Source organism: Camelina sativa, chromosome 5 (assembly GCF_000633955.1).
Source record: "Camelina sativa cultivar DH55 chromosome 5, Cs, whole genome shotgun sequence".
Classification (NCBI taxonomy): domain Eukaryota; kingdom Viridiplantae; phylum Streptophyta; class Magnoliopsida; order Brassicales; family Brassicaceae; genus Camelina; species Camelina sativa.
The window spans coordinates 27,463,786-27,483,838 of NC_025689.1; the positions used below are offsets into that span (position 1 = coordinate 27,463,786).

The 20,053-nt window shown below is 33.9% G+C and overlaps 4 protein-coding genes and 1 pseudogene across 5 annotated transcripts; 2 read left to right on the top strand and 3 right to left on the bottom strand.

Annotated features, from left to right (window-relative positions):
• LOC104787677 lies at positions 922-2,582 on the bottom strand (annotated as a pseudogene).
• On the top strand, positions 4,647-5,179 carry LOC104787678 (keratin-associated protein 6-2-like). The gene has a single exon (XM_010513282.2). It carries the CDS (start codon positions 4,736-4,738, stop codon positions 5,060-5,062), a length of 327 nt encoding a protein of 108 aa, XP_010511584.1. The 5' UTR covers positions 4,647-4,735; the 3' UTR covers positions 5,063-5,179.
• On the bottom strand, positions 5,217-7,566 carry LOC104787679 (probable inactive leucine-rich repeat receptor-like protein kinase At1g66830). Its single transcript, XM_010513283.2, has 2 exons — positions 6,060-7,566; positions 5,217-5,983 (listed from the first exon to the last, which is right to left on the bottom strand). The coding sequence occupies exons 1-2, from the start codon at positions 7,492-7,494 to the stop codon at positions 5,376-5,378; spliced, it is 2,043 nt and encodes a 680-aa protein (XP_010511585.1). The 5' UTR covers positions 7,495-7,566; the 3' UTR covers positions 5,217-5,375.
• LOC104787680 (protein PLASTID MOVEMENT IMPAIRED 2) lies at positions 13,902-16,583 on the bottom strand. 2 transcript variants are annotated; one of them, XM_010513285.2, is made up of 3 exons: positions 16,403-16,583; positions 16,170-16,304; positions 13,902-15,865 (listed from the first exon to the last, which is right to left on the bottom strand). In XM_010513285.2, the coding sequence occupies exons 2-3, from the start codon at positions 16,281-16,283 to the stop codon at positions 14,066-14,068; spliced, it is 1,914 nt and encodes a 637-aa protein (XP_010511587.1). In that variant the 5' UTR covers positions 16,284-16,304; positions 16,403-16,583; the 3' UTR covers positions 13,902-14,065. The 2 variants fall into 2 exon arrangements, with proteins under 2 accessions (XP_010511587.1, XP_010511586.1); XM_010513284.2 differs by having other exon boundaries at positions 16,170-16,307.
• Positions 19,440-19,915, top strand: LOC104787682 (non-specific lipid-transfer protein 2). Its single transcript, XM_010513286.2, has one exon. The coding sequence runs from the start codon at positions 19,466-19,468 to the stop codon at positions 19,772-19,774; it is 309 nt and encodes a 102-aa protein (XP_010511588.1). The 5' UTR covers positions 19,440-19,465; the 3' UTR covers positions 19,775-19,915.

Consider the following 20,053-nt stretch of genomic DNA (forward strand, 5'->3'; position numbering starts at 1 on the left):
GGGGGGAAAGTCAATACTAAACCACAGACTGTTTCAATTTGAGGCAGTGGTGCAATGCAACGTGATCCTTCTCTAAGGCAACACTCTTTCTTAAACAAAAAATGGACAAGTTGGATGTATTTGACCTTCAATAACCTCTTTTAAGGCACAGCACCTATAATTTAGCATATCAAACTAGCATACTGATATCAGACACAGCCTACTATAGTAAAAAGCAATATACCATATATCCTGGTAAAGTTACCAGATAGTACCACTGTAGTCACCAAACTCAACCAATAGACAAAGCATCCTCCATATAAAAGCCAAATTTAACCCAACTTGATCTTCTTACTCTTAAAGATTCACAATGTATCTTCCAGCTAGTAAATATCCCAATCACATTCTACATAAACCATTGACCTTGTAATTTGAAACCATTTTAGCAAAAGAAGTAGTTTTAGAACAACTAACACATACTATGAAATAGAGTAAGTTATTCAGCATACGGCAGGAACTAACTAGTGACAACTTTTAATCACAAAATCGTCAAGAAGTACTTTTCTGCAGGGACACCGTTATCCTCTTGCAGATAACAGAACAACTCGACACATAAAACACATAGTTCCAGATCAACAAAGAAATTCTATGATTTAGATTAGACTATGATTGTCAGCGTACTGCAGGAACTTGAATGGTGGTTTCTAGAGACTACTCTTCAGACATATAAATACACAACCAAAGAACAAAACTCATATATTCACAACAAACCAAGTCAATCCTTTCCCATGAATGTATTACCATGTTTAGAAAGAACATAACTATACCAACATATGTAGTTTATGATCTGTAATTTTGCACTATGGCTCATACTATGACATGTCAAGAACTGTAAACTCCCAAACCAAATCAAACAGAAGATAGAAACATTGAATGAGTAAGTTGCATAGATGAGTTATGCACAAAGTTAAAAAAAAACTTTCATCAATACAAATTCAATATCTTTGTTGTATCTAAAATCCTTCTCCTGCTTAATCCGAGAGAAATACAAACAACATATCCAAAAGAATCAACATCCCAAAGTCGAAAAGTGAGAATCACACATTTCTTCAATTCTCCTTTCCCTTTCATATCCACACCTAATTATAATTTCCCTAGAACATTTTATCTTCTTTATTCCTATGCAAATATGTTTCTTCCCCCATTCAATTACCCAGAAAAAGTTACCATATTTATATCAATTCTGTACACAATCAACCGCTAATTATTACCCTTTCCTTTAGTGACCTTCTTCTTCCTTCCTCAATAGATCAGCGAGTGAGCATCATCATCATCCTCTCTTGCTCAGTAAGCGAGTGACGGAAATGGCAACGATGACCGTACGGACACGCAGCTCCCGTAACAATCATTCTACAGACCTCAGTTTTGTAGCGCGGATGCCTAATCACAGGACGGAGCTCGTCGATTCCGTGAGCGAATTGGCAGTTATCGCCGTAAGGACAAGCTCCAGTCTCTTGCCATTTGTTACAAAGCTCCGTCTTCGTCATCCCTTGACGATACACCTCAAGCTCTAAAGCTTCTCTCTCTTTTGTTGCTACACACACCTTTTGAGATGAGACCTTCAATTCACAGAGAGATATTTATGACGTCATTATTATTAAAAAAAATTAAATTCGGAAAATAATAATTAAATAAATCAAGTGAGAAATTAAATTACCGAGTCGGTGTTGCTGAGTTGACTCGTTTGACGATCCGTAGCTCCAAATCCATGGCTTCTTCCTTGGTTGATCTTGAGATAACCTGGAGATCTGACGGAGATGCTCTTAGGCAACGAGTTTCTCTTCGCGGAACGAGAATGATGCTTATGAATCGGAGCGAAATCGGAGATCTGATGACGGAACTGACGGTTATGAATCGGCGGCGGCGAAGAGACGGAGGAGGAGGAAGAGGACGAAGTCGAGAGATGAATAAGTTTGAGCAGATCTGAGTTTTCAAAACGGAGAGCATCATTTTCGCGACGGAGAGAGTCGAGTTCCATCAACAGAGACTGAAGGCGGTTGATACAAAGCTCGTAATGCTCGTTGAGTTCATCGTACTCGAGGATGAGTCGCGCTTGACAGACGATGCTCTGTAGTTGTATCGTCGCGAGCCGGTGGAGAAGACGACGACGGAGGAGACGGAGAGAGCGATAACGAAGTCGGAAACTGAGAATCCGGCGAGAATATCGAGTTGTATAAGGAAGCGAAGCTTGCGGCGAACTCTTCTTGATGTTTGTTGCTGAAGCTTTTCTCAGAGATCGGCGATAACGGAGGCGGCGGTGAGTTTGAGTTTAGCGCCGTTACACATGCTAGATCTGTTACATTAGTCGCCGCGAGTTTCTCCATTTTCTCTCTCTCTATTCTTCGAAAGCTTCCTGAAGAAGATAACACAAAAATGTGTGAATTCACAAAATTGAATCCGATTAGATCTAAAAAAATCAAACTCGGAGGAGAGAGAGAGAGAGAGAGAGAGAGAGTACCAGAACTAGGGTTGAGCTTTAGAGAAGCGAAGAGAGAAAGGGCGGTGAAGGAAGAGATGTGAACAATGCTCTCTGTATATATATATATATAAACTGTGAAAACAGAGAAGGACGAGAGAGGTGAGGAAGAAGGAAGAGATAAAGATCGTATACGGGAGAGACTACAGGAAGATTGTTACATTACATATATTAGACCGTATGATGAGATGATCTAAGGATGTGATTGTGTTTAATTGGTTGGTGAATTGCTTCCTCATGGTTAAGTAAAGTACAGAGGAGTATTCTACCTCTACCCACTTCACTTTTTTCGCGCCAACTTCAGAACCGTTAGAGATGTCTAACAGAATAATATATATTTGCTTTTGTTTTTTTAGATAACTTCAACAACAAAACTAGTGTTTTAGTTCTTTACCAAAAAAGACTAGTGTTTTAGTTTACACCTTAGGCCATCCGCAATTGGAGAACACTTGGTGTGTTCTTATCCCATTAAAATCATAAATATAATGAATAGTGGCATAAGAACATGTTTTCTAGTTCTTGATGTAGAACTGATCTAGGCTCAGTTCTAAGCTGACGTGGCAAGCTGTGATTGGATACAATTTTTTGCAAACAATTTTTCACAAATTAAAAGAGGATTTGATTTAAACTATGTATTAATTAAATAAAATGTTTGTTTGTTTTAATTAAGTAATATGTTTGTTTGTTTTTTTTAATCTTTAATGATTTTTTGTTTCATAAAAATTTGGTATTGTATTTTGAATTTTAGTACAAGTTTTATAAGTTTGCAATTTAAATGTTATTTTTACAGTTTTTATAAATGTAATATATTTAAGAATATTATACTATTAAATCTTATGATCTTAAACATGTTCTCCCAATAATTAACTTTTTAATAAAAGATCTTAACTACTGATCTTAGATTATTTTCATAATATTTTTACTCTAAGAACATCCTAAAGTGTTCTCCCATTGCGGATGCCCTTATACATCTAGTGAGAAAATAGTAATTATATTTATTTTGGTGTATCATATTCTTTTTAACGTAAGATTGTGACAAATATTCACCATAACTTATTGTTAATCCACTCTTCGATCATATTTAGTTAATAACATGGATGAATTATCGATTTTAAAGAAAGTTTAGAGCTCTTTCTCCCATTCAATTTGCTTGAAAGGAGACTATTTTAAGTTCATGGATGTACATATACGAGTTTCGGCTTGGAATTTTATAGTAAATCGAAGGACAAAATATCGATAGACGAGGTTCCGATTTACGTTCAAACTATGAGGAAACTAGTTAAAAACATTATTAGTATATTCAATGAGCAACTATAAAAAAAAATTGGATGGAAACAAAATGTTTGTTAGGAGGGAGAGTTTTGCTTGTAATTTAAATTTAGAGAATAAGGAAGTATATGTATTGATGTGTTTGAAGAAAAAAAAAAGAAACCCCATTTATTAAGTTTGGTTGGGCCAATCATGAATAAGAATAGTTAATTAATTGATGATCAAATTTTAGAATTTTTTTTAGTTTGTATATTGTTTGTTTAGTTTCACGTTGTTAACGACCGTAGTAAGTTAAGGAAATATATGTGTGAGTTTGCTTCAAGAGCACAACTTAAACTAACTAACTATGGTCCCTCGTCCGATGTGTATATACTTCAATCAAAATCTTTCGTTGTAGCTAACTAACTAGAAAATGTTTCCTTCCTTCTAACCCAACAACCCTTTCGAATTTACAGTTTTAACCTTTGCTTAGACATTTTATTTTAGAATAAAGCTAATCCAAATGTAAATTTATAATCATTATTAATATGGATATATGGTTACATTAAGTTTACACATGAATCTGAAGTTCTGAACTCATTTTAGCACCCCTAAACATAGCTAGCAAAATGCCTCCATGGCTCCATAATCCAGCTCCAGCTTGATCGTGGCTTCATGAACTCTGTACATCTTTTATTTATTTAATGAATTGAACAATCCATTTTCTTAAAATACACCAGAATTGAGATTGTAAATACATAAATAATGGGTGTGACGACAAAAAGAAAAAAAAAGTACTTAATGGGTTTCAGCCCAATACATATGTAAATAAGCCCAATATATACGGAAACGCAAATGCATCATACACTTTGTCAATTTTTGTTTTCTTTCCCAAATCTTATCTGATTTTCTCATCACTCCATAAATCCACAAAATTCAGTGATTGTCATTTGTCCAATCACAACAAAACCAATGACATCAAATAAACTCTGGAGCCGTAAACCAGAAGTCAAAACCGGGAAATCCGAGTTTCCGGTTACCAGATTCCTCCGTGGACAAATCGAAAGCATCAAGAACACAACCACTGGTCCAGGAATCGGCGGCGGTATTGGCTGCGGCGCTGGAATCGGCTTTGGTCTCACCGGTGGGCTCGGGATTGGCGCCAATGAAGGTCTTAACCATTCTAATGTGGTTCTTGGATTCGGTTTAGGTTGCGGTGTCGGGTTCGGGTTTGGGTATGGTTTTGGTGTTGGCGGCGGGTATAGTTTCGATGACATTAAAGATAGGTTTGACCTATGAGTACAAGCTCCGGTTCATAATCCCGGGTCGGGTCCGTGTCTATTACAAACATTGATGTTAATTTTGTATTAACATTTTTGTTAATTGTCTATTTTTAATCAAAAGTACTCTTGTCTTTGTCTTATTTTATTTAATTAGTTCAACACTTGCTTGAATTTAACATTTTTTATTCCCTCACCGTAATATCACAATTATGAATGATAAATACAAAAATACGTACGATTACTACATAAAATTTGACAAATTATTAATTTTCTTATAGCTCACTGTAATATCAAAATTATAACGTAAAAACATAAAAAAAAATTACTATTTAAACTGTAGAACCCAGCTTTTCGAAGCTGTCGTAGATATTTCTCATGAGTGGTCTTTTGTCTGGGTTCTTGTGTACACAAGCTAAACCGATCTTGATCACTTGAACCATACTATCTTCCAAATCTCTATCCCGGGCCAAAACCGGATCAAGAACATACCAAACCGGTTTATTTCTCTCACTAGCCGATTCAACCCACATAACCAAATCCATCTCTGAATTAACCGGAGATTTTCCGGTTACCAATTCGAGTATCACTAAACCGAATGAATACACGTCCCATTTCTGAGACGGTTTAGTCATCCTTGAAGATGCTTCAGGAGCTTGGTAATATGATTCTCTAGACACGATTGGTGAGCTTGTCTCCGTTGGAGAGATTTGGTCTGATCTGACCTCTGAAGATGGGTTGACAATACGCCCTAGACCGAAACCTGAAATTTTGGGTTCAAGATTTGGTCCAAGAAGTATGTTGCTTGAAGTTATGTGTCCATGGACGTATCTTTTGGGACTGAAATCGTGAATGTAAGTCAATCCTTTGGCGATTCTTCTCAATATTCTTAACCGGACCGGCCAAGTTAGTTGCTTGCAGGACACGCTACCAGCTCTACCTGTTATAAAGCTGTAATTATCAGAATTGAATCTAAAGTATGGTCATGGATTACGCGATTTCGACACTAAATGTACCTTGAATCGCAGAACCAAGATCACCATTTGGTATGTAATCATAGATCAAAAGCTTCTCTTCTGGAGACCAGCAACAAGCCTTGAGATTCAAGATATTAGGGTGCTTGAGTTTCGCCATTGCTTCGACATCAGCTAGAAACTCTTTGAGCCTTAGCCAACAACCTTTATCTTCCAATCGTCTAACAGCTAACATTAACCCGTTTTCAAGAACAACCTTGTACACTAGCCCGATCCTGCTCTTCCCTAGAAGAAAAGCCGAGGCTTTCAGTAGCTGGTCGAGGTCAAATTCGATCTCCGGGTCCATTGGTATGAAAACCTGTTGATGAGTTTTCTTCTCATCGAGCGCTTCAGATTCTGAATTCTCAGTCTTGAAACAAAAGAACTCCGGTTTTGTCTTCTTCAGTTTCTCTTCGGAATCATCTTTGGTTGCAGGAGCTGATGCTTTTCGAAGATAGTAGATGAATAATGAAGCAATGAAAACGATTCCGGCTACTGTGCCTGCAATGGCTGTAAGGATGATGCAGAGTCTAGAATGATGGTTGGCTCTTTTTGTATATAGCTGAGAAGGAACTATCCCTGTGTTTCTTGTGGCGCAAGAAACCTTTAAGGGTAATCCACAGAGGAAAGAGTTCCCTTGGAAAGCATTTGGACCAGCATTCAAAAGAACGTTGGATTTTGGTATCGGACCGCTGAGATTATTGTAAGAAAGATCGACATATAGAAGCTCCGAGAGATCTCCAAGGCTTGTTGGAATCATACCTGAGAAGAAGTTATGAGAAAGATCAAGAGTACCTTTCAGATTCCTCAGACTTCCAAGATCTTTGGGGATCGTTCCAGTCAAACGATTGAAAGAAAGATTCAGCGTGCGGAGATGAACCAAGTTAGCACCAAACGCGGTTGGAAGATCTCCAGTGAAACTGTTCTTGCTAAGAACGAGTGTTTTTAGCCTCTTGCATTGAATAAGCGACAAAGGAATGGAACCATAGAAAGAGTTGTCCGAAAGATCCAAAGTCATGAGACTCTTCAAGATCCCTACCTCTTCAGGAACCGACCCGGTAAACGAATTCCCAGAGAGCACCAAGCTTTGAATCCCTTTAGGTCCAAAGAGCTCAACAGGTAACTTCCCGTGAAACTCATTGTCTCTAAGGTTAATGTGACGAAGCGACAAGAGACTACCAATGGAAGGATGAAGAGAACCCAAAAGACGTTTATTAGGAAGACGAATCGAGACAACTCTTAAATCATCATTACATGTAATACCTTGCCAAGAACAAGGGTTTGGATCTGAAGAGTTCCAATTGGCAAAAACAGAGTTATTCTGGTTTTGTAAGGATTGTTTAAAGGAAAGAAGAGCAAGACCTTGATCGTTTAGAGAAGTAGCTATGGCAATAAAATGGGTTAGAATGAAACAGAGAATGAGAAACGATTGAGCCATTTCAGAAGAGAAATCAATTCTGAATTGAGTATATAAAGCTTGGCTATTAAATATCTCTCTCAAGAAGTAGCATGTTTTAATCAATAGTGTTGCTATAGCTTGGACTGGCCTAGGTTTTTTAAGTCAACAGTTATAACTTCTTTTTAATCCTAAATTTTTGAAGATATTTGTTTTGTTTTTTTTTTGGTAGAAAGTTGCATCTAAATTCTATGCATCAAACAAATTGTAATTAATAAATGTTTGAATTTTTGTATGTGTATATATATTTTTCATTTTATATCTCAATGGATTTAGCGATGATTGAGGCGATCATTGGAACAGTAGGGGGCACGTAATGTAATGAGGAACAGCTTTGGTAGTTTCTAGTTGTTTAGTGGTGGGGAAATGTATTGACAATTTTTACTTGTTGATCCTCAAAAGTCAAATATTCCACTAGAATAAGTTATTTTACCGGTCAATTTAAGTTTCGGTTCGACTTGATTTGTTCTCTCTAGTTTACTTCTAGAATTGTTTGTTTCTCTTTTCATTTTGGGTCTTAATTAAGAGACAAATCTCAACTAGTTTGGGGAATAAGAGTTAACAACATGTGTCGGAAAAAACATGAAAAACACAAATACACTACTTAAAAGTCAATTTCATGAGTCATGCCATGGCCAAACATTTTGAGTACTACATGTGTTTTTTTATTTTCTTTCTGTTATACGAAAAGGTTATACCAAATTTGGTCCTTCTATAATATGGAAGCTGAACTTTGCCCATTTGAGAGAGATGATTACGCCCAAAAACGTATTATCCAACTTACTAAGACATTTTTGGTTCTAGTTTAAACCATTCAAATTACTAAAACAAATCCCTACTATTAATCGTAAAACATTGCCTGAAAAAAACCTTTATGTTGTAAGAAATTACAATACAATGCCATTGCAATTATGACCAAATTTACGATTTTAAAGAAGGGTACAAAGGAAATTTCCAACCCCATGGAAACGGATAAAGACGCGAATCTTCCTTGACCCGTTTTAGTTTATCTGGATCTTAAGCGTTCATCCTCACCGTCAAAGAAAACATCATCCTAACCGTTTGTTTTGTTATTTTTTAACGAAGCCAACAAACGGATCATGCGGCCCATGTTGAAAACATTGATACGGTAAAATTACTCATTCTTAAAATTATCCATTTTTTCAGAATTATGGTATCCCTATGAATATGGTAACCCAATACGTCCCATATTCAAATCACAGATACGGTATAATTTATTTATCGGAATAAATACAACAAATTATGGTAACCGAATATGGTTATGGAATATACCATATACTCTGTTAGTCGAGAGATTTATGTGATTTTTTTTTTAAATCATCGTAATTATCGTCTGAATATCATCTTTTAACCCTAACTCTCACCACCTATATAATTAGCTTACTTTATTCTTAACCAATAAAGCATGATAACTATCATATAGTCTATCAAAAGACACATAATCAATGAAATGATTGTTAGAACGTGGGTCAGTATTTTACTATCATGGTGCATGTAATCAATATTTTTCTACCTATACAAATTACGACAGTCATCACAGAGCATAATCATAAACATAAATTAGGAATAAAATTCGAAACCATATAATTAGAAGCAACCCGGAAATATAATCAACAGGACAAACCCAATGTTGTTGATTGACTGAACAAGGAAAATAAATTGGTCGAAACAAACTCAATATTCAGTTTCCATTAGAGTACCCCATATCCTCACCTATTTATTAAAAACATTTTTTGATCGAATAAATATATTAAAAACATTTACTTTACCTGTTCCAATTTTCAAAAGTAGACTTAGACCCAAATTTAAAGTTTCTATAGAACAATTTAAAACACAAATTATCATACTTATTATTTTTGATCGATCATATGGCAAATTCAAAATTTTTCTGTTTTATATATTTCGTATCTTATACCGTAAATTAAGTTGATTCTAATATCCCAAATTGTTAGCAGGTACTTTTTTACTCCAGTGGATGTAAAGGAAGGTAATTTATGCTAAATTGATTCTAATTTTCAAATATACCGTAAATTAAGTTGTAAATATATGGAAGTTCAAAATCTCACTAACCAAATTTGAGACGTATCCAAATCTATCAAGAAAAAAAGATTTTACTATCCATATATATCCTTCTTTTCTAAAATTATCGGAATAAATATAACAAAATATATTATCCGAATATTGTTATCGAATAAATCTTGGACTCTGTTAGTCGAGAGATTTCTGAAAATCACCCTAATTATCTTGGGATATATCTTTAAAATCATCGTAATTATCGTTTATATGTTTCTTTCAGTTTTTAACATTAATATAAATAGTAGGGATATATGGAAGTTCAAAATCTCACTAACCAAATTTGAGACGTATCCAAATCTATCAAGAAAAAAAGATTTTACTATCCATATATATCCTTCTTTTCTAAAATTTTCGGAATAAATATAACAAAATATATTATCCGAATATTGAAATGGAATAAATCTTATCTCAAATTTCTCGAGAGATTTCTGAAAATCACCCTAATTATCTTGGGATATATCTTTAAAATCACCGTAATTATCGTTTATATGTTTATTTCAGTTTTTTAACATTAATATAAATAGTAGGGTCAAAATGTTAACAAATACACAAGAAACACACAAAAAGCTACAATGTTAGCCTCACCTCTCCCCATTTCTCCTCTAAAGTCTCTCAGGCCTTATCGCACTAACTGGCTTATAGATGTGAGGATTTTGCATCTGTGGAGGCAATACAACGTTAAAGTTGGAGAAACTATTGAAATGTTTTTAGTAGACTCTGCGGTTAGTAATCATTCTTTATTTTCTTATATAGTGCATATAATTATACTACTTATAATTTTTAAAAAAAAATAATATTTTGTAGGGTGATAAGATAGCAGCTACGGTGAAAAGGGATCAGATCATGAATTTTCAGCGAAAACTTCAACAAGGAAATTGGAACCTAATTTCAACTTTTAATTTATCTCCTATTTATGGGTCAGTCAAGCTATCTGAATTGAAGTGGAAGATTGTCTTCACATCCAGGACAAGTGTTAACCCTTCTGAAAATATATCTGATGATATGTTTATATATCTGATGATATGTTTTTTTCATTTGCATCTTATGATGCTGTCCTCTCTGGGAAGCAAAATGAAAATTTTTTATTCGGTACGTATATTATGTTACATTTACGAATGATATAACCTATTTAGTTGTTCTAATCTATTCAACATGTTTTATCTCAGATTTCTTTGGTCAAGTTGTCGATTGTGGTGAATAGGGGTGGGCATTTCGGTTTAAGTTCGGGTTCGGTTTGGGTGCGGTTCGGTTCAGTTTATTCGGTTTTGGTAAAACTCTAACCAAACTCAACCGAAGTTAGTTTGGTTTGGTTTGTGTTCGGGTCGGTTTATGTTTGGTTCGGTTCGGTTCGGTTTGGTTTTTGTATGGTTCGGTTTAATTCGGTTTAAAAATCAATTAATGTAACAAAATGAAATTGATTATGGTTTTATAATAGTTAATTAATCAAATAAATTAGAAAATTAAAATTAAATACCTAACATTAACCATAATTAAATCTATATTTATATTTAGTTAATTTATTAGAAATTTAAAATAAAGTAAAATAGAAACCAAATGCAAGCGTTTGTAGGTAAGATCACATATTTATATTTTTAATAGTATTATTAATTAATTTAAAAAACAGATTGGGTTATTAGTTCGGTTCGGTTTGAAACCGAACCGAACCGAACCATTTGGGTTGGGAAGAAACATAACCGAATGGTTGGAGTGTAGGATTGGGTTTGGTTTGGGTCGGTTTGGGTTCGGTTGGTTCGGTTTGGTTCGGTTCGGTTCGGTTTAAATGCCCACCCCTAGTGGTGAAATCAAAGAAATAACTACGACAAACAAACCAACAACAAAAGTTGACTTCCACTTGAGAAATTCGGCGTACGTATTTAAATATATGTTTTTCATATTTTTGTATCTTATAATATAGCAAATCGCCTTCTTCCAATTTTTAAAGATTCCAATTTTCACAGGGATACACGTGTTTTGTGTACTCTTTGGGGTACCTGCTCCCAAATAATTAGTAAAGCTTGCCACGAGTCTACCGATGGTATTGTTTTCTGCTTAATTAGGTTTGCTAAAGTTAATCAGTACAATGGTAAGTGCTTTGACATTATACTACATTTTAACATTATGTAATCAATATTTTAATAAATTAGTTTGAATGACCATTCATATAGATGTTTGGAGTGTTCAAAATCATTGGGACTGTTCTCAAGTTATAATTAATCCAGAAATTACTGAAGCTGAAGATCTAAGGAAACTGTGAGTTTTTTCCTTCAAATTTTTCATATATATATAGTTATTTTGTATATCAACAAATACAGTAATGTTCTACTTTTATCTTAGGCTTTCCAATGATGGCTTGCAATTGACGATCATGGATTCATTGCAAAAGAAAGTGTTTTGGGAAAAACCTAAAAAGGAAGAATTAGAAGAATACCCTGTGAAGACTATCCAAGAAGTCCTTCATGCATTTGAGGTATATTTTTGCCAAACATTTTTATTATTCATTGTATTGTTATAAATTTAGGAAAATTAAATTTCTTATGAAACTTTATAGGTAGGGATGTGTCGCACTACCTGTACAATAACTGAAGTCGATAGAGATTATTCTTGGGTCTATATGGCGTGTAAGAAATGCAACAAAAAGACCATCCTCGAGCAAGGCATTAAGTTGGAAGATGAAAAGAATAAACCAGCACCAAAGTTGATATTGACATCCCAGAAGAATTGCTTATCACAGAAGTAATCTCCAATTGAATCCATTGTTAATGCAGTGTATGGTAATTCGTTACATACTCCCAAGGATTCGAGCTATTTTCAAAGCAGAGCTATTTTGTGTCCTACAAATGATGATGTCAACACTATAAACGACCACATGATATCCATTTTAGAAGGTTAGTAAAAGTTTAATCAACAAATTGTATATATATTATATACTATATGAGACTTCTTGATTTGGTCTATTCAATTATTTATAGTTTTGTTTCTATTGTTGATTTTGTTACAGGTGAGGAAAGGGTTTACTTAAGTTCAGATAGTATTGATCCACAAGATACAAGGAATAAAGACAATCCTGCATATAGCCCTGATTTCCTAAACTCAGTTAGGATTTCAGGAGTGCCAAACCATGCTCTTCGTTTGAAAATTGGTTGTCCAGTCATGTTGTTACGCAATATTGATGCTCATGGAGGTCTAATGAATGGAACAAGACTACAGATTACCAAATGGCAGATCATGTTATACAAGCAAGAATCATCACAGGTACGAGAGTCGGTAAAATTGTTCTTTTACCAAGGATGGTATTAATACCATCAGATTCCCGTTTGCCTTTCAAAATGAGACGTAGACAATTCCCGATTAACGTTGCTTTTGCAATGACTATCAACAAAAGTCAAGGTCAGTCTCTCTCAAATGTTGGTTTATACTTGCCCAGACCTGTTTTCTCTCATGGCCAGCTATATGTAGCCATGTCCCGTGTAAGCAGTAAATCAGGATTGAAAATCCTCATTACTGACCCAAAAGGAAAACCCGAAAAGAAAACAAGGAATGTCGTCTTCAAAGAGGTTTTCCAAAATATTTGATCCACAAAAATGCATAACTTCGTAAGACTTTGTTTTTACTTTGTTTCCATTTTTTCAATTAAATTGATTTGTTCTTCCATTTAATTATTTAATCATATATATATATATATATATATATTTTTTTTGCAGGGTTTCCTATTTAATTTCACGTTATAATAAATTTATAAATCCTTATTTTTTTATGTAATCCACAAAATACTTTTTATCATTCTTATAGACATATTTAGTTTCGTTTACTTAATGTGATTCACACATACGTTTTATCTTTGAAATCCTACTATTATATTTTATTAATTATTCAGTAAAATAGGTACATTCGTTATATTCGTTATAAATTTGGTTTAATCTAATTTTCCAAGCTTAAAAATTTACAATTTTAAAAAAATATTTATTAGATACCTTCGAGTGGAGGCTAGAGGCCAGATTTAATTACTATAAGAACGGAAAGGTGTCTATGTCAATCTTAGGATCTGAATGGTGACTGCGGTCAGGGCCGTCAAATCCGTCAGCGGTTTAGACCGTCCCAAAAACAGGCCTGCCAGCAGGCCTGAAAGGACCAAGTTTATTTGTATATAAAAATGGTCCGCAGTTAGAAGGCAGCGGTTTTCTTTCTATTATCTTTAAACCGCACCACTGCGGACTGTATTTAATGAATTGTATTAATAATTTCAAGTCATAATAAACATTTTGTCCCGTGCTATAGCACGGGTTACTACCTAGTGATATTACTATCTTTATTCATATACAACTTAAGTATACATAAATACAATAAAATTCAAAACAATAAACCGGTTACAAGCTATACATTACAATTACAAACAATGTGAAACTTAAAATGCAAGCAAAACAAAACTCAGTTACGGCAACAAGATAACTAAAACATCTCATTGTTCTAAAGAGGACTTACGCCTTTTCCTGCTAAAAAATTTAACCAAGTTTGGAACTTTCTTCTTCTTCTTGATTACAAAGAACGTTGGAGTCCCTCTATTCCCTGATGAGTATCTTCTCGACTTCCCTCCCTGAACCCGTGTGAACTTCCCGCTAAGCCTTACCGATTTTCTTACTGGTCTAGGAGAGTTGATCAAGCCTTTGTCTCCTGAGTTCTCTTTGTAACTTTGAATCGATTTCCTTATAGGTTTAGGAGACCTGATCACGCCATAGTCTTCTGAGTTCTGCTTGAACTTTTGAATCTCATCTTGGATCAGTCTCTTTATCGATAGCGACCTCTGCATCCTGAATGATGCCCTTTCTTCTTCCACCATTGTTTTCCCACTCACTCTTTTTAAAGATTCCGTCTTTAACAAAATCGCGTTAGTGCTAGCCTTGAGTGCTTCAACCCACGCCATTGCAGCTTCCACTTTCTTCTCTGCAGTTTCTTTCGCGTGACAAGCTTGTCCACTCAAATACTCGTACTCAAATCTTGAGATTGTGATGGTTGAGTTTCTCTGAGATACCATTTCCCGAGTTTCCATTGTCTTCTCTGCCATAGACTCAAGCTTCTCGAGAGCTAAAGCCTCTGCGTGCTTAGCTTTCTCAAGCTCATCTAACTTTGAAAGCAACTCTTTCTCCTTTTCACCAATTCCTATTTCGGTTTTATGTACCTCACTCTTGATGACCGTTGCTTCTTCTTTAAGCTCAAACTCCTCTTTCTTTGCAGCTTCTTTATCATTCTTTAGCTTCTCAAATGAAGTAGTTAAATTGTCAGCAAGAGAGCTGATTCTTTCTTCAGCTGCAGATACTGCTTCTAACTGATCTTTCGCAATAAGCAGCTTCGAATTGAGTCTCTCAATCATTACATCATCCTTTTGTATCATCTTCTCAAACCGAGTTGTTTCTTGTTTGGCTTGATCAAGTTCTTGCCTCAAAGTATCCATTGTATTGACCAAACAAAAGAGCTCCGCGTTAATCGAAGCGAGCTCTTCCTTCTTTGCTTCTGTTGCTTCTGTAATATCTTTCAAAACCGACAAAACATCTTTCCCTCTTTCAAAACCACGGTTTTTCGATCTCGACATACTATCACTCCTCTGAACCTTCCTCTCCATCTCCTTGACAAGCTTTAACTGCATTTCTAACATCTCAATATCAGATAAAGTCTCTGATAACTCATTCTCAGTGTTCTTTGATCTCTCAATCTCTCTCATCATTTCCCTTATTCTCTTCTTCCGTTTATCTAATGACTCAAACACTTCCTTCTGTTCTCTATCTCTCTGCTCCTCAACCTCTTTACACTCCTTCAATGCCTCTATCTTCGCCAACTCAACCAAAACATGCTCTTCGTTAGCAACATCAACCTCTAACTTAAGACTCTCTAACAACTTCAAATTCTCCTCCATTTTGATACCTAACTCCATTACTTCTTTCTCTGCCACATCTTTCTCTCTCAAAACATACGCTATATCAAGGTTCAACTTACTCAGTTCTTGCTTCACATCCTCTAATTCTCTCATAATACCATTATTCCCAGCTATCCTTGACTCCTTCATCACAGCTTCAGTATCGAAAAATCGAGACATTAACCTTTGATTCGACTCCTCTATCCTTAAAGTAAGCTCCTTTACTATCTCCTTCGCCTTGAATAGTTCCGCTTCTGCTTTCGCCTTTGCAAACTCGGAAACTCTTCTACTCTCTCTATACATTCCAAGTTCTCTCCCTGACTTATGCAAATCCTCCGCAACTGAAGAGGTCTGTTCACAAAATCAAAAATTCATAAACAAGAACCACGAATCATCATAAGTCATAACCAACTTGTAATACTAAACTTGCATCATTTGCTTTAAAAATCAAAACTTTAGCAAACCAAATGCATCAATTGCTCTAAAAAATCAAAACTTTAACAAACTAAACGCATCAATTTGCTTTTAAAAATCAAAACTTTAGCAAACTAAATGCATCAGTTTGCTTTTAAAAATCAAAACTTAAACAAACTAAACGCATTATTTGCAAAAATATGAAAGACATATCTCAAAAGGTTTGATCTTTGGGATTCACCTTAATAGAGTCTGGCAAATCAAGCTGAGGAGGGACGCTTCGAGTAGCTCTTTGTCCGTACTTATTAATGGCGGCTTTCACTGATACAGTTCCACCTAAATTCTTGTCAGCCATTGATACGTTTCTCCTAGGTTTCTACTGAAACATAGAAACAATTCAATCTTTTTTATTCGGAAACTAAAAATAACAGACAGAAACAGAGTGACCCATAAGTTTAGTAAAGGAGAACTTACTGGTGGGTAAGATGTTGGAGGAAGAGAAAGGTTGTTGATGTTGTGTGTTGCAGAGAATACACAGAAGAGAAGGAGATGAAGATGATGATTGGCTCACATCGAGCTTGTTTTTTCCTTATCATTTTTTTTTTTTTTGGTTTTCTCTGGAAAGATTAGAGAGAATTTATGAAATTTTGTTTCTTCTGTACTTAGTCTGAGGCCAAGGATACCACAAGTTGCACAAATATATGTCATGTGCCCCTATGTGAATAATAATCAAATAGATTTCTTTTTTTTTTTCAATTTTTTTGATGTGTTCACTGTTCACAACACATTTGTTCTCACTTCTCAAAATTTTCTTCAGAATACATTTAGTTTTTTTTTTTTTTTTGGACATAAATTGATAAATTGATGATCGTAAAATCACCAAAACAAAATGGTGAAAGTTGTAACAAATTTTTTAAAAAGAAGGTTACAAATTTTGTTATATATATATATATATATATATATTGTGGGGGCGGCAGCCTAATGTTTCATTATATATATATATATATATATCGAAATTTAATAGATCTAAATATTTAAAATTGAGATGAATACAAATGTAAAAAATTTTCATTGTAATTTTCAAAATTACTATACTTTCAAGTTTTGTTGCCAAAAATATCACATAATCTAAAGATACCATCAATAGTCTTAGTTTTTCAAAAATACCACAATTAAAATTAAACCCTACCCCCTAAACACGACGTTCCTATCCTAAAAACTATACCGCAAACTTAAAATAGTTAATCTAAGTTTTGAAAAAATAAATTCTAAATCTTCAAAAATTAAATATTGTATTTGTAGTATTTTTGGGAAACCAAAACTTTAGGTGGCTTTTGTGAAACATATAATATTTTTGGCCAAAAAAAGTATGATGTTTTGAAGAATTTTTCTTTTGTAAATGGAGATATATTTTTTAGTTAAATATCGATGTGGTCATAATTAAAGTTGATTTTGATTCGGTTTTGGTTCATACTAGATTTTAATCAGCGGTACACCGCGTGCATATATTTTATTTTTTATTTTTTGTATTTTATATTGTATTTGTTTGTTAAATATTGGATGTTTTCCAAATAGAAGAATAACTAAATTTTTTGACCGTTTATGCGGATTAATGTTTATATTAATTTTTAAACCCGAAATATACTTCATCACTATTTTTTTTGTTATATATAGTTAGTTTTGTTTAGTATTTGAGATTTTATTTTGATTTTTAAATATAACAAAAAATAAGGGATCTAAATACATAGTCATTTATACGCTATGATTAAGTCACATTTTCCTAATAATTTAATTATTTTACACAATCTTAGTTAAATCAACTTAATTTTTATATGTGAAATATTCTAATATTAATAGTATTGACAAATAATAAAATGAGGACTTAACCCGTGTTAACACAAATTTAATGATATTTTATTAATTCCAACATGTCCTCTTTATAACTCATCTACTATATAATTATATTATATAGTATTTAAAAAAAATTAATTTTACATATTCCTAATATTTTATTAAATTTATATATATTAATTATAATATTTAAATAAATGTGAATCGAAGATCTTACGTTAAGAATCAAAGCTCAGAGATTTTGGAAAACAAAATAGGAATCATATTGTTGTTTTATTTGTTTGCAAAAGATCCATAGATAGAATCTTCAATACATAATAGAAGGTGTGGTTAAAATATCATAGTTTCAGTTTTCATATTAATTATGTTGTATTCTTTTTAGTTGGAATAGTATGTAAAATATTTAGGAAACAAAATCTGAATAATGGTATATTTGGAAATGTCTTAAGGATTAACTTTGTAAATAAGTTTTTAAATAAGTATAAATAAAAGGGTAAAACCCAAAATATACTTAAAAAATGTATACATACATTCTTCCATACATATGCTAGAGAGCAATACATATGTTAGAGAGAAAAAATATTACTATAAAAGAAGAAATTAATACATTGTGTAATTTGTGTGGATCGAAAGAGGAATACATACCTAGGCTGCTAGGCACATGTTTATGTGTTGATCTTTCTTTCTTTCTTCTTTCTTTTCATTTTTGCGTAAACTAAAAAAAAAATTGTAACGATCTGGTTCAATTGTTGGTTCATCAATCAATATTCCCGCAAATGAGCCCAACTTTAGTTGTGTTGTTTACACATTTAGTAATAGTTTACACACTTATATTAATGTTAGAAAGAATAATTTAGTCTTTTATTATTTTGTAAGCATTATTTGTACAAGCCCATGTGTAAATGTAGTGATAAAAAAAAAAAATGTATTAGTGATCGATTATCGAATTTCAGCCTCAGGTTACTTTCACAGTGCTCAATGGTTTAACTCAAGACACTAATATTCTACGCAATACCATGCAATACGGACGATACGAGACCTTCATTATCCAACAAGGTAATTCATGATGGTCTTATATATGATACCTATATACAGCAATTAAACCATATCAGCATTAACAACAGTTTTTGAAAATTTTGAAACTCTTAATATCTTTGTTGACGTTGTTTGCGCGCGTTTATACTAGAAGTTCGAAAGATTTGTGATCAATGTCAGTCATAATGAGAGTTTTTCTAATTAATGTTTCTCTTTACATTCCCAGGGACTAAAATCAGTTCCAGCGGTCAGCCGGTCACCTATTGTGTATTACATTGCTTCAATTCAAGCCTTCAACACAATCACATTTAAATGTAAAATTTTCTCGTGAGATAAATAAAAAAATTATTGTATTTCGATGATATAAATAGTCAAATCAGTTATTTTATAATCTTTTTATATGAGGTATTTTCTATCTAAATAATAACCCCTGTCCCCTATTTTTATAAACGTGTTTACTTACTTGTTCTCGACCTTTAGTTTCTAGGTTCTTTTTGCATGACGGCTAGTTACGTTCACGTTATTTAACGATGCAAGATTCATGCATTTCGCGTTATGCAATGCAATACGAAACCCATACCAAATAAATACCAAAACAAGACAACATAATATTCCTAAGAAAAAAAATTACAAAACACAAAACAGTTAAACATGAAGATCGTGACATTGATACTCGTCGTTTTCGTCACACTTTCGCTATCATTCCCGGCTGCCATCAAAGCCGCCGACACTGGAGACACAGGAAACGTGGGAGTGACATGTGACGCAAGGCAGCTTCAGCCTTGCCTTGCAGCGATTACGGGAGGAGGACAACCCTCAGGTGCATGTTGTGCAAAGCTTACAGAGCAACAGTCTTGCCTGTGTGGTTTCGCTAAGAACCCTGCCTTTGCGCAGTACATAAGCTCTCCCAACTCTCGCAAAGTCCTCGCTGCGTGTGGTGTTGCTTATCCCACTTGTTGAAAAACTGATCTAGAGATTTTATATATAAATAAAAATGAAAGGAAATAAATAACATAATATCAAACGTTTTATGAAACAATTTAACCCGTTTGTGTTAATGTACTTGGCATATATGGTTAAATAAAGTTTAGTTTTCTTACTGATATTTTTATACAGTAACTTTATCTGGGAAACGAATTAAAAGCCTAATTAAACACACCAAAAGATCCAAAGTGATAAGAGAAGTTTATATCGTAACGGTAAATTTTTTTTTTTTTTTGGTGGGGAACAAGGAGACAA

Coding starts and splice junctions, on each gene's coding strand:
- LOC104787678 (XM_010513282.2), top strand. CDS start 4,736: ATGACATCAAATAAACTCTGGAGCCGTAAACCAGAAGTCAAAACCGGG.
- LOC104787679 (XM_010513283.2), bottom strand. CDS start 7,494: ATGGCTCAATCGTTTCTCATTCTCTGTTTCATTCTAACCCATTTTATT. Junction 5,984..6,059: donor TCTTGGTTCTGCGATTCAAG/GTACATTTAGTG, acceptor GCTTTATAACAG/GTAGAGCTGGTAGCGTGTCC.
- LOC104787680 (XM_010513285.2), bottom strand. CDS start 16,283: ATGGCTGACAAGAATTTAGGTGGAACTGTATCAGTGAAAGCCGCCATT. Junction 15,866..16,169: donor ATTTGCCAGACTCTATTAAG/GTGAATCCCAAA, acceptor TTTTGTGAACAG/ACCTCTTCAGTTGCGGAGGA.
- LOC104787682 (XM_010513286.2), top strand. CDS start 19,466: ATGAAGATCGTGACATTGATACTCGTCGTTTTCGTCACACTTTCGCTA.